General features: G+C 43.1%; 2 protein-coding genes and 2 non-coding genes across 4 annotated transcripts; all 4 read right to left on the minus strand.

Moving 5' to 3' along the window:
* Positions 1-866: 866 nt before the first annotated feature.
* Positions 867-6,748, minus strand: ttll1 (tubulin tyrosine ligase-like family, member 1). The gene is made up of 10 exons (XM_030113392.1): positions 6,448-6,748; positions 6,177-6,297; positions 4,617-4,825; positions 4,356-4,536; positions 4,128-4,265; positions 3,880-3,988; positions 3,583-3,726; positions 2,833-2,919; positions 1,884-2,047; positions 867-1,048 (listed from the first exon to the last, which is right to left on the minus strand). Exons 2-10 carry the CDS (start codon positions 6,287-6,289, stop codon positions 919-921), a joined length of 1,275 nt encoding a protein of 424 aa, XP_029969252.1. The 5' UTR covers positions 6,290-6,297; positions 6,448-6,748; the 3' UTR covers positions 867-918.
* On the minus strand, positions 1,689-1,776 carry trnay-gua (transfer RNA tyrosine (anticodon GUA)). The gene is given in 2 exon segments: positions 1,689-1,724; positions 1,740-1,776. It is a non-coding gene; the product is annotated as a tRNA-Tyr (tRNA).
* trnay-gua (transfer RNA tyrosine (anticodon GUA)) lies at positions 2,279-2,364 on the minus strand. Its single transcript is given in 2 exon segments — positions 2,279-2,314; positions 2,328-2,364. It is a non-coding gene; the product is annotated as a tRNA-Tyr (tRNA).
* Positions 6,749-10,793: 4,045 nt separating the features above from the next.
* Positions 10,794-13,056, minus strand: mcat (malonyl CoA:ACP acyltransferase (mitochondrial)). Its single transcript, XM_030113393.1, has 5 exons — positions 12,483-13,056; positions 12,146-12,233; positions 11,841-12,058; positions 11,583-11,720; positions 10,794-11,400 (listed from the first exon to the last, which is right to left on the minus strand). Exons 1-5 carry the CDS (start codon positions 12,906-12,908, stop codon positions 11,128-11,130), a joined length of 1,143 nt encoding a protein of 380 aa, XP_029969253.1. The 5' UTR covers positions 12,909-13,056; the 3' UTR covers positions 10,794-11,127.
* Between the last annotated feature and the right edge of the window lie 350 nt (positions 13,057-13,406).

Raw genomic sequence — 13,406 nt, forward strand, 5'->3', positions numbered from 1 at the left:
ACAGGGCCTTATCTTCTCAATTAAAGTGCTCCATTTTGCAGCATGTTTCAATACTATTCAGTATCAATCAGCCCACCTCCATATGATAAAGAGATGGAGGTTTAGTCATTAATATTTTGGTAAATGAAGGGAAAAAACAGGTTATATCAAAGAGTTCTCACATATTTTCATGATGATTTGAGTTGTGCAGCGGATGGAAAAAAAATTCAATCTTAAAGCAATAAATAAAGTGATACTGCAAGGAATGCAATTAATATTATGTAAAAAACACTCTTATAAATACTGAACATGTAAAAACTAAGGATAAATGATTTTCTAACATGTAAAAACTAAGGATAAATGATTTTCTCTATTCACATTTAGTGCTTCTAGTTCTGCCTATCAGCTACCAGCTGCCTTTTATTAAATTATACCTTTTTATCATGTGCATTTATCGGATCGATTGATCCTCTTAAAATCTATGGAACCATTTAATTCCCATACAATATTTCTTCTTATCCACATCTGTGTGGCAGGTCAAGGTAAATATCAGTAATCATGCATAGTTCAGCTCGCTAATCCTTGGATTATACTTAATTCTGTACCTCAAACCCTCTAAATCCATCTGTTCCATTGAGGTTTTTATAGGTTAGGAGTTTAATTTGGGCTGAAAACCACAGCTGCTGCTGCTGACGACGACGTTAGGTTTGACTTGACCTTGAACACGTTCAGCATGTGTTCATAATAAGTTTTCATTCATTCATACAACCAGCCGCGCGGCACTTTGGAAGCGCCCTCGTTGTTTGTGTTTCTGAAATGTGGAGAGAGGAGAAAGTTCTCCGACGGGCGGGCTTAAAAAAAAAAAAGAGTCTGGGTGGTCCGTTTCCTTTTCTTTTTGAATCCAGTGTGCCTCACAGGTGGTCTTTATGAGCCATCGCCTCATTTCCAGGTGGCGACGGCGGGCCGGACGCCCGCGCTCCCCTTAATGCCCTTTGACCCCAGCGGCTGACCCGACCGGCTCCGCAGGTCGCGCTCGGCGTTCTCGCTCTGCGCCTGCTCCTCGTCGTACCTGAACGGAGAGAGGCAGATCCAGAGCGATGGGGGAGGGGCTTAACTTAAACAACAACCACCCCCCTCCCTGCTCCCATTGTATTGAAACACATGAGGATTATCTGTCTGGGAATGCTCAGGACCAAACCTGGGGTGGAATTGGCAGAGCAGTGGGCTACTGTTGCATTTTCAGACATCCTCAGGTTGCTGGTTCAAATCTCTATCTTCTTTCCATCATTTTCTCTAAATTTTGTCAGAGTTCTGTCAGTTCACTTTCTGGTCAAATTAACACACACTGCGGTCTTTATACATGACTGAATTATAGTTAGAGCATAAGAATAGTCAGGAAGTAAAAAAGTTGACTAACAAAAAAAGCATACACTTCTTCACACACCTTCAAACAGTGTACAGTTGGGTTTTCTCTCTGCATTTCTTTATTTTTCATTTATTAAATACATAAAGATCTGATATGACATATCACACAGCAGTCACCTGAACCTGCAGCCACATGAGCAGGTAATTCTGTTAATGAGTAAGTACCTTCGTAGGACGTGTGCCAAATGTACTTTACGTTCATTTATCAGTGAGTAAACGTGTGTGTCCCAAACACACCGTTAATCAATGACGAACCTGAGACCATGGGCAGGTTAAAAAGGCTTTCCTTCGAGCCGGATTTGAACCAGCGACCTAAGGATGACAGCGTGTAGCCACTACAGTCCTCCGCTCTACCAACTGAGCTATCGAAGGAAGATACAACACCTAAAATGATGTAAGAACACCAGTGGAATGATTCGGATCAGTATATGAGAAGTCAGAGGTCGCGGTGTGTGTGGCTGTCCGTGGCGAACACTCACAGGACTTGGTAGTTGCCCATGGCCTCCCGGGGCGGGCTGCGATTCCAGCGGCAGTCGGGGATGTCCCCGTTGGGCGTGACGATGTTGAGGGTGTCGTTGATGAGGTTGTACTTGAGGATGCGGTCGTTGGCCGTGCTGGAGGTCAGCGAGGGGGAGGCGTTGACCTGAGCGTCACACAGACAACCACTTTCAAAAACACATTCGAACTGATGCATCAACTTATTCATAAACAGAGATATATTATGTGATGTAAGGATCTGTTTTCTCTCTGTGCTCCAGAGTCACGCATTCCAGAGAGTTGATATTCCAGCTTGTAATGGATTCCTTAAGTAAACACACGCTGCCTGCAGGGATTGTTAATAATTGCTTATTCTGTTGAGCCATACAAAATCCACTCCTTCGAGCCGGATTTGAACCAGCGACCTAAGGATTCCCGTGATTCCACTACAGTCCTCCGCTCTACCAACTGAGCTATCGAAGGGGGATGGGGTAAGTGCCTCACTCAGCCCGCTGCCTTTGTCCTGGCCTGCTACATTTCATTTGACTCTATTTTCCAATAATGCGACTTCTTCAAGAACCTACTTTAAAAGCAGGATGACAGAGGAGGCTGTGAGATGATTGGACCTGAAGGGAACGGGAGACTGAGTAGGTTTGTAGCACAACGCAATTTAAGTTCCTCACTGAGGAGCGCTCATTGCCCTGCAACCAAATCCACGCCGCTCAGAATAGACCCGATTGGTGTCTGTGAACAGAAATAGTTCAGACCTAGCCTGGAAACCTGGCAGCACGTTGCACAGCTGTCACAATCAGTGCAGAAAAAGAAAAAAAGAAAAAACTAAACGGCCTCATAATTGGATTAATACGGAGTCTCATCTCTGTCCCGTTGTCAGTTGAAATGCAGCTCTGTTACTATTTCACTAAAATCCTGATATAATGATCAATAACTCACCTCGATGAGCCATGGCTTCAACTTATCATCAATGATGATGTCGTACCCGTAACACTCGAAGCAGTGCTTGTCGTTATTCATCACAGGCTGCCGGGAGGAAGAGGACAGATTGAATCAGCTGGAGGAATAATCAGACGAATGAATGTGATTGATGAGGAACGTTTCAATGCAGGATGAATGAATGAATCAGTGAGGAAGGAAGGAAGTCAAGCAATCAGAGTACGAATGTAGCGAGGCTCACAGGCTGGTGAACGTAACGTTATGGAGGTCTGAGGGAGGAAATGAGTCCGATCGCTCATGTGAAAAAGAGAAGTGTGCACGGAGTCCCGGACGCTACAGAGACATGCATTTCATTTTCGACTACTGTCTAGTCAAGAATGCTTGTGGATGTCCATCAAGTATGTAAAATTGCCCAAAACAATATTCTGTTGATCTTTATCAAACTCATGTTTGAACTCTATGTTGATTCATTATGTTCGATAAGGCCTTTTTTTATATATATTTTGATTACTAGGGGTGTAGAAAATGGTCTTTCAAGTAAGGCTTGTCTATTAAATGACATTCTAGAATTATGACTCCGACAGATTTTATATTTCTGAAGTATTCAAACAATCCATGCCTATTTAAAAGTGACAAAGCACGCACACACTAAGCATCTTCAAAGTTCTAAACAGTACAAGATAATAAACATCAGTTTTGCAGCACACAGTTGGCGATAAAAGCCCACAGTCAAAATAAACACGGACTCACAGCTACGGCCTTCAGCGACTGAACCACGATCCAGTGGATCTGGTCAAACAGCCTGCTGGTCACCTCCTTTCCTCTGGTGCTCTCCAGGTACAGACGCAGGTTGCTGACGGTCCACTTCCCTCCGTGGACGTGGTTGTAGTCGTCCTGGGGGATAAACATGTTTGATGTGTTCCGCATATGAAAGGGGAGCACTTTAACTGAGGGACTATCATCCAAAATCCATCACAAGCCGAATCCACTGCGAGCAGCACAGAGAGGCACCCATGTTTCTTGTGAAGCCACAGGATACACACTCACCCCGTGTTTCTGAATGGCCACGTTGGTGAGATGAACAAACATGTTGTCCAGTTCACTGGTGCTGGGCGTGTACTTGACTGTGCAGAACCGGCAGAAGCCCAGCTTGTACCTGAGAGGCAAACAGACAGAGGATACATTTCAGATCACTTCTTTTAGAAGCTGTCAGTGATAGAAAAGCACAAAAATATATAAGAACATCTAGCGTGACATGAAGATGGACGGACGGATGAACCCATCTCCAAGCTTACATGTAGCACTTGAGGGGCCGATACGTTGTCACCAGGACGTAGAGTCGCAAGTCGAATTTCTTCCCTCCTATCAACAGAGGGTTGTCGATGTACAGGGAGATGACGTACGCCTCTTTACCACTGGATGCTGCAACAAACCTGAGTTTGAAGAAGAAAAAGAATCAGCAATCAAATAAGATATGTGTAAAACTTAACCTTCTCTTAACAGCTGTGTCTTTGCTAACTCACGTGGAGGTGCGGCTGTCTCGCGACCACTTCTTGATCTGCGACAACTTGTTGATGAGGAAGATGCCTTTTCCCTGCGCCTTGCCGCACGGCTTCATGATCCAGGTGCTGGATGGATTCTTACGAAACTCCTCCACAAACAGGTTGTAATCGGCAGGGAGCATGAACGTGACGGGAACAAAGTCTGAACAGAGTGAAGGAGTAAACACAAAATCAGACCCGTGGTCTCAAAACTTCACAGCGTTCTGTGTGAACAGCAAGTACCCAGATAAATGTATTTCCCGTTCTCGTCCTTCTCTGCCAAAGGACTGCCTTCCTTCTCCAGCTCCTTGCGGTAGCGCTTGATGTTTTTGATCATCAGGTCCTTCCGAGTCAGCTCGTAGTGGTTGGGGAAGTGATTGACCATCTGGTCATCTGACAGGCGGTAGCCGGTGTCCACGCTGAACACGTTCCTGATGGTCTGGATGCTCATCCTGCACCAAATGCACACATTAAACTCACCGAAATGACAATTATCACATATTCCAGAGCTAAAACTGCTGATTTCAAGAGACTGGGTTATTTTGAAGTCGAGCAGAACCCTAACACCAAATCTTCTGAAGGTAAAAAAAAAATATGCGAAAATAAAGGTTTGATTTATAACCATTAAACACATGCATGACTGAAGATAACAACAGTTATACATTTAAAACACTAATAACCTATATCAATCTAATCTATTTAACTGAGCTTACAGATATCACTAATTTGACTTGATTCATTCATTTTTTGAAGTTCACCTGTAGACTTTAACTACAGCGCAGTGCACCTTTTTCTTTAAATTTTAAGATGTTTGCTGCTAAGATCCCAGCAGTTATTCTTACATGATATAATGTAAAAATAAAACCACAATCACTTCAAACAAGAATGCCTATTTATTGCAATGATTTTTTAATTTAAAGTAACAACATTCAGTGCAGTAGTGAGTTTAATGCTTGGTGAAAAAACATGTAACTACAAGTGACATTTGGAACTAAAAGCTCCATTAAATATTGCACACAGATCAGTGTAACACTGTTGCCTCTTGATAGTTTCATCAAAGTTCCATGTGTAGAATTGGCACAGACATGACATGATGGCGCCACTTGGTGTTACAAGTAGTGAATGCAGTCATAACGATGCACTGAATCATATGAGAAGAATAATAAAGCTGTAAGAACAATCTCAATGACCAGGGTTTTTCCCCCACCATTTTACAGTGTTACTTGTTTTGGATACAGAAATGTATAAATGTGTCAAAAAGTTGGAAATCTTAAAAAAATATTTCATTTCTATTTCTATCATTTCTATCAAAATATGTATTTAATACGTTTGGAAAACAAAGACATTTGAAATAAGAAAGGGAAAAAACATATAGTGCATCACAAGTACTTTTAAGTAGGACTTATACCTCTGTAACATTATTTTCATGTTATACACAATACAAAAGATATTTGTGGAAACTGTTCTGAAATTTTCAACTCATTTTCTTTTTTTCAAAAAGTCACTTGAAATCCTAAAATGATTGGTATAAAACCCTTCATATCACGTTTAACAAGCCAACTCTGATAAAATCTTTTTTTTTTATCAGATTAAAACACAAAACAGGGACATTAAAACTGAATAATTCTAACTGACTTTAACATTTCTATGTAATGTAATGCGGCCACCCTCCTGCACAATAAATCCATGCATTTTGAGTTTCTGACTTGCAAAAACCAATTTCTGGAATTTAGAAACTCTGTGTTGGACTATTGCCAGATGCACTTTTCTGAGTGTAGGTGCACAGTGCATGAGAACACCTACCAGTAAAAATTCCAGTCGTCGTTTTCGGTCACTTGAATCCATTCCCTCTTCTCAAAGTTATTGATGAGCACTGATTTCTCAATATCTGTCACCCACTTGACTTTACCGGCCATGGTGCCTCCCACTGGGGTGGAGCAGGAAAACATGAGGGAAGCAGAAACATGAGAAGCACTGCAGATTTCACATGTGCATGCAGTCACTGTGCAGCACGACGTGTGTGTGTGTGTGTGTGTGTGTGTGTGTGTGTGTGTGTGTGTGTGTGGTGAGCGACCTGCAGATGAATGTCAGGAAACAGCCAGTCATCGGTAGCAGCTAGTCAGGGCAGGCTAGCAGGCTGCAGCAGAGGCTGGGCGGACATCACCCAGTCACTGACACCACATCATGACAGCGTGCGGGAATAAAGCCACATCCGAGCGGTCCTCCTGTGTCACCGTTAGCATCCAGCTGCAGCCATGGCTCGCTCTTTCTTTACGGCTAACAGGCTAGAAATCCATCGATCCGAGTGTCGTGAAGCTGAAAGCGGCGAGGAAAACGCCCACAGCGGGCAAACGTCACAATAAAAGCCCTCTTGTTCTTAAATAGAATTTAAAAAAAAAAAAAGTGACCACGTTTCAATGAACAGTGAAAATGTCACGCGATTATGTGAAGAAGAATATCTCATAAAAAGACGTCGTTATGGGTTTGGTCCGCCGGAAGAATAACCTAGCAACCGAGGACGCAGTGACGTCAGTGAGGAACGTCGTTCCAATAGCTGTCCAGCAGAGGGAGCGCTACGCTCACTGTAGGACTTCGTACTCATGACTCGCCAGCAGGGGGAGCACTACACTCAATGCAGGGCGTCATAAGTCATTCAGAATGTCCACCAGAAGGGGGCAGTGTTTCACGCCGTCTAAATACAAGCTTGTTTCCAGGTCAAAATCAAAGTGGTTTTATGTATTATATGACTTTTACACTTTTAATGCACTGATTATGCTTTCATGATGTACAACATAATCTTGAATAAGTGAATTTTGTATTAGATTAACTTTTAACCCATAATGGCCATAAAACAATATTTTAATATAATTGGAACAAGACAACAACAGAAACAATCAAACAAAACACACACACACCTACCCAAAACACACAGAGAAACCACCACCGAAAAAAGGTATTAAAAAATAAACCTGAAATGTTTCATTTTTAAATGTTTTTGTGTATGAATTGCTTTTTATCATGTGTAATAATAACTAAATGCATGTTATGATATTTTCTTTACAGATACATATGCTGTTACTATAAGTAGTCCAAATATATTGGAGTACTTTTAAAGTATATTTTAGGGTTTCAAACCAAATGAGTAATCAAACCAAATGACAACACAGGTGAGGTTAAGAGCGTGTGTCGCCCCCTAGTGGTCGCTGTGAGAGCTATCAGGTAAAAGGCGGGGCGAGTCATATTTTCAGCACTTACCTGAACGACGGATTAAAGGACGCTGCTGTAAGTCACGGAAAAAGAAACATATGTTTATTTAATCCTTTGTATTTTTAATTACAATGTGTGTGTCTTTATTTCAGGGCGGCGTCCAGTTTAATCTACAAAAAGAGGTATTTTCCCTTTTGTTAATTGTCAATTTTTCTGTAGTTATTGTGATGCACCTGTTTTATTGCGGTTTGAAAATCCGAATTAATATCCATATGGTATCTAGATGTACTGATTTTATTATATATTGAAGTTGTGGGCTTTAAATATGTCTACTGGTTTCATGTTTATGATCTTCAAAACGACCTTTGTTTGCTTTGGTTAAGAAAGGTGAGTACATCTCTTGTGTTTTGACAATATGGCAAACCAGTAACAAGTGATCATGCTTTAAAATGGGCCCCCCATGAGTTATTGTAGTTATATAGTTGAATTACCCACAATTAAAGACACAAAATAGATATTTTGACATCAAAATGTTGAAAACACTGTTCATCATAAAATACTTTCTCATATATATTTTTGTCAGTATTGTGAATGAAACATAAGTTTTATGACTAAATGTTCATTTTTCAGAGCCAGTTATGTTTGATGTCTTGTTGCTGAGGCTGAAAAGGCAGTTTGGTTGATTTGAGTTATGGAAATAAGAGTATTTGCATTAAAGGAGCTGATCACGGGACAGGTGCACACAGGTGAAAACAGACAACAATTCTGACATACAATGATGAAAACAAACACATGTGAGCAGTCCCTTGGGTGAAGTAGTCATAAATATGAAGGTAGTGCAATACACCGTAGATGGAGTACAGATGAGAAAGTAGACTGCGGCCGTTGGACCTCATCCAACACATGATATCACCTCTTCAAACCTGGGAGGGCCTGTTTTTTTCCGGCCAGGTAACAGCCACCACCTATCCTGGTCACATGACCCACTATTTACACAACCTGTTTATGAACGTTGGGAGTCAACACTTTGAAGCGGCCCAGCCAGTATCTGTGGCTGATGATCCGTCTCGCCTGTCATGATATCAAGTGATTGCTGTGTCCCCTTGCAGAAGACACGATGGTGGAGCAAACGAGACGGCAGAGCCGCGCCGTGTCCCTCCAGGCTGGACCTGGGGAGGTGGGCTCCGGGGCCCCGTTTGACGTGACCCTCAGGTAACAGGACAGCTGCTCCCTCCTGTGGCACGGCGCCAATCAGGCATGAATAAATCAACATTTATCCACATCAGATGGTTAAATATTATACTCAGTGATTTTCCAACAGATCACCACAGATTTTATAAGGAAAAGTACAGGTAAACACATACTCACACAGGCAGATATTTACTAAGAATAAGTAAATAAAATTCGGTATAGTTGATTATTTGCTTTTTGATGAAACAGATCAAGCTGTTAGAAAAGTCTTTGAAATTTCACCAAATTTGTAAAGAAACACGCATTTGTGGGATGAGCAGCAAAGCTGAATATGTGACTTATGGTCATACATTTTACACATTTTCTAATAATACTTTGTATGCTTTACACTCACTTATTCAATTTTTAAATTTTTTTTTTTAAACTTCCTTTACCTTTTTTATATCATGACATCTTTTTGATAGAATCACAGTGAATAAGCTATTCTGCAGCCAACTGGTCCCATAATTTAGTCTGGATTAAAGTTATTCGATATCTAAACTTTGGATATTTCTGTTTAAATTACTCCTGAATAACAAACTCTCTCATCTGCCTCACAAACATTGATTACGAGCCTGATAACATTTCACTCCACAAAAATGAATTTCAACGAAAAATCTTTAAAACCTCCCTGTTCCACTTTCAGAATAAGCGACAGGGCTGCACGGGAGTTTGGCCGTCAGCTGGCTGCACTGGGTGACCAGCTGGACCGCGAGTGGGCCACCAGGCCGTCGGACAGACTCCCGGCTCCGTTACATCTGCTGGGACCGGCCCGGACTCTGACCCGGACCATCTATCGGTATAAAAAAATCACCATCAATCTTTCTTTTTTAATGTCACTCACCTGGTTAAATCTTTGTGTCAGTGGATAAAACGGCAGATTATTGTGTAAAACATCCCAAAACAATGTAACTGATCTGACTTGTAATACCATATCACACCACCAGATGGTGTGGTGAGTCAGTCGGACATTCAGCCTCACTCTGGTATCTCACTCCTGCCACATAGTGCACAAAGGTGGTAATATCTTAAATCTTGTACCTCTCTGTTCCAGGGATGTTCACAGTCAGCTGTGGGGCGTTCAGGGTCTGTCTGCAGCAGTGAAGGCCTGGATAGCGAACACCACGGGTGGGCAGAGCCTCCTCAGAACCAAGGCCTTCACTACCTGGGTGAGTCTTCCTCTCATCTCTATGTTATATCCAAGTTTGTGTCTTTGGTTTTGCTCTGTGACAAAACTATGCACAACCTTCAAATCAGGCACAAAGGTACAAACACTGCATCATCAGGAGCAAAAAGTAAAAAAATAAATAAGAAATAAAAATGTTCCATGAGATCAAGTGTAATTACAGACAGATGTAATAAAAATATTTGTTTTATCATTTACATTCACTGTTATCCATTTACGGTCATGTTTTACAAATATAATTTGTAATTTAAAGCAATAAAATTTACTCCTGTAAATACTGAGTGACTTCATGTTTGGTAGTTTAAAATCCAGATTTTGATGGAAGTGTTAGTGTTTTATATGATTCTGACTAAAACTTGTGCTTTTCACAGCTTGTAGCGCGCAAGATGTGACGATTTGTTTTTCCTGGTGGTTTTATTAAAGCTCTCTATCGACTTTGGTTTCCCAGGTGTGCAGTCTGAAGCCAGACGTCTGCGCTGGCTGGACCAGAGGCGCTCTGGTGGCCCTGCTAGCGGCAGTCAGCGTCCTCGGCGCTCTCTGGTTGGAGTGGAAATCCTAAAAAGCCATAAGCAGGTCTTCATCGGCTGGTTGTACTTTCAACCAAAGGGGGGAAAAAAAAAAAACATGTTTGCAAATTGAGTGAAAATTATTGATTTTTTTTCCTCCTCGTGCTGTTTACTTTTCTTTTTGTACCAGTCAAGGATTTAAGGAGACGTTGAAGCTGAAAGTCAGTGAAAAGTTTGAATCAGTTTCACAGTGTTGCCTCATGAGTTGGTCAGAATAATGTAGCAGTGACGTGTTGGTTCACAGTTGTATTAATATTAAAAGAAAAAAACAGAAAGAAAGGAAAAAGGCCTGTTTTCCATGAGTGGACTGTTGCTGGCCTGCAGTCTTTTGTATCTGCATTCGTTTCTTACTGGATATAGAGATTTTTACAAACGATATGTGGCCTTGCTGAGCATGACATGAAGGGAGCTGGACTTTCTGTTGCAGAGTTGAAAAATGCTTTTTTTTTTTTGTAATCTGATGCAAATAAACTTAACAAACACAAACGTGAGAGTCCTGTTCATTTAAAAAGTACTTGAGAAACAACAAAGCAGCACCCACAGGAGCTTGCAGTTTGCTCATCATTCAGTCCTCGTCCGCCACCACGTCCACGTGAGTGTACGTCTGGAAGGCCTTCCTGTTGCACTTCTGGAGCGTGGCGCCCAGCTGCCGCCCGGGCCCCACCTCGTACGTGTGGGGGAAGTTCTCGCCCTGCGCCCGCTCGTAGATCTCGTGCAGGGTCTGCTCCCACTTCACCGGCGCCGTCAGCTGCTTCGCCAGCTGCCGCCGCACGTGGCTCTCGCTCATGTAGCGCTTCCCGTCCACGTTGGAGTAGACGCTGATCTCGGGACGCCGCACCTGGAAGGGAGGGGGTTTCACATTTATTTAAAAAAGGACCAAAATTGCATGTGAAAATCTTGTGTTCTGAATTCTTATTAATATGAATAGCAGAAGCAGTAGTATTACGTAATAAATGAATAAAAACTATCTCTTGTATTATTAGAGTTTCAGAGTTTGGCTTTATGTGGCTGCAGACTGACCTCCACCTGCCTCAGCACCTCTTTGAGGGGCTCCGTGGCCGACGCCATCAGCTCGGTGTGGAAAGCGCCGCTGACCGGCAGGCGCTTGGTCCTCATGAATTGCAGCTGTCGTGAGTTCTGCTGGAGGAAATCCAGGGCCTGGGAAAACAACAATACAAAGACGTAACCCAAATCCGCTTGTCTGCAACTATCATGAAACTTCTGTGGTTTTACTGAATGACGCTGCAATAAAACCTCAGAGACATGAAGGTGTTGTACCTGCTGGTGCCCTGCGATGACCCTGCCATCAGGAAACAGGTAGTTAGCCACAGAGCACACGGGCTCCTCCATCCCCAGCCTCCTGCAGTGCTCTTTAGCCTGCACACAGGCGTATTTATACTGGGCCTGAGGTCTACCAACGACCGACAGCATCCCGCTGGGAACAAGCTCCGAGGCTCTCTGCATGGCCTCCGCTCGCACCTTCACTGCGTACAGCGCTGCGATGAGACACAACAGGAGCTGTGAATTACCTGCAGCTGCAGTCAGTGTGATGTAGAAGAAGCAGAGAGCAAGTCGACAGATACCTTCGGCAAACTCCATGGCACCAGAAAAGACGAGAGCGGCAAATTCTCCAACGCTGAAACCTGCAGCAGCAGCACACATCTCGATGGCCTGTGGACACAAGCAGAGTTCAGCTATTTGTTCTGAACAGTCAGCAGCTGATTTGTTGCGATTTCACTAAACTTCTGTTCATTGGAGTGAAGAAGAGCAGAAACATCACTGTACCTATAAAAGACGTGTCTGCATGCTGGTCGTATAGTCCAGCTATTTATTCTCAATAATTTTCGTTCTGAAATCTACATCCAAATTATAGAGCATCTTCCTCCCACTAACTGATGTAACTACGTCTGTGAGCCTCACCTTTGGGTTTTTATCGTGGAGCATTTCCACAGCAGCCAGAGAGGTGACGAACACAGCCGGCTGGCAGTGCACCGTCTTCTGCAGCTCCTCCTCCGGGCCCTGCAGGCACAGGGCCAGCAGATCATACCCGAGGATCTTCTGCGCCGCGGAGAACATCTCCTTCACGTTGGGGTACTTGAGAAGCCCTTTGCCCATGCCCACAAACTGACTGCCCTGCCCGGGGAAGAGGAGCACGGAGCGGCCGCTGGGATCCCTCCGGAGCCTCCGCTCCCGCACAGGGGGTGTCGGGGGAGGAACGGGGGGCTCGGCCGGAGCTCCACCTTGGAAGCCGGGGTGGTCTGTGGAGAGTTTTCGGCTGAGAGGCAGCAGCGACCTGACCTTAACTCTGCAGGCTGCGGCCATGCTAACAGCCCTGGGAACAAACATGAGCCGCTCCACAAAACGTCACAGGTTAAAAAACGAGGCGAAATCCGCAGAGACGATCTGCAGCTGATTAAACTATCAACTTTGATGTAAGTTTAGGTTTTTTTCTGCCCGGCATGACTGCTCTTTGGACGCCGCCATGTTGTTTAAAGTTCACCTTGTTGTTTTAATTCCGGTCGTCAGTTCGACCCATGCCGCCTGCAGCGCCCCCTCTGGTCGGGGACTGTCATACACGACGACAATAGCAATTTTTTTTCAGTTGCAACTTCATGCTCGTTTCACATTTAGAATTACTGCATTAATAGATTGAACATAAAAATAACATGCAGTTATTCGGGCTTTTAATAACACAATCAGACATTGCAGGCATACACCAATGAAAAACCTTTTTCAACTTTCCCTTTTTTCAATATTCACTTGTTTTTACTATAAATTTTAGATTTATCACTTTTCATTACTATTGTGATGAACAGAAGTTTATCTAGTGTCTTTTCACTCCAG

The sequence above is a fragment of the Salarias fasciatus genome, chromosome 17, assembly GCF_902148845.1.
Source record: "Salarias fasciatus chromosome 17, fSalaFa1.1, whole genome shotgun sequence".
Taxonomy (NCBI): domain Eukaryota; kingdom Metazoa; phylum Chordata; class Actinopteri; order Blenniiformes; family Blenniidae; genus Salarias; species Salarias fasciatus.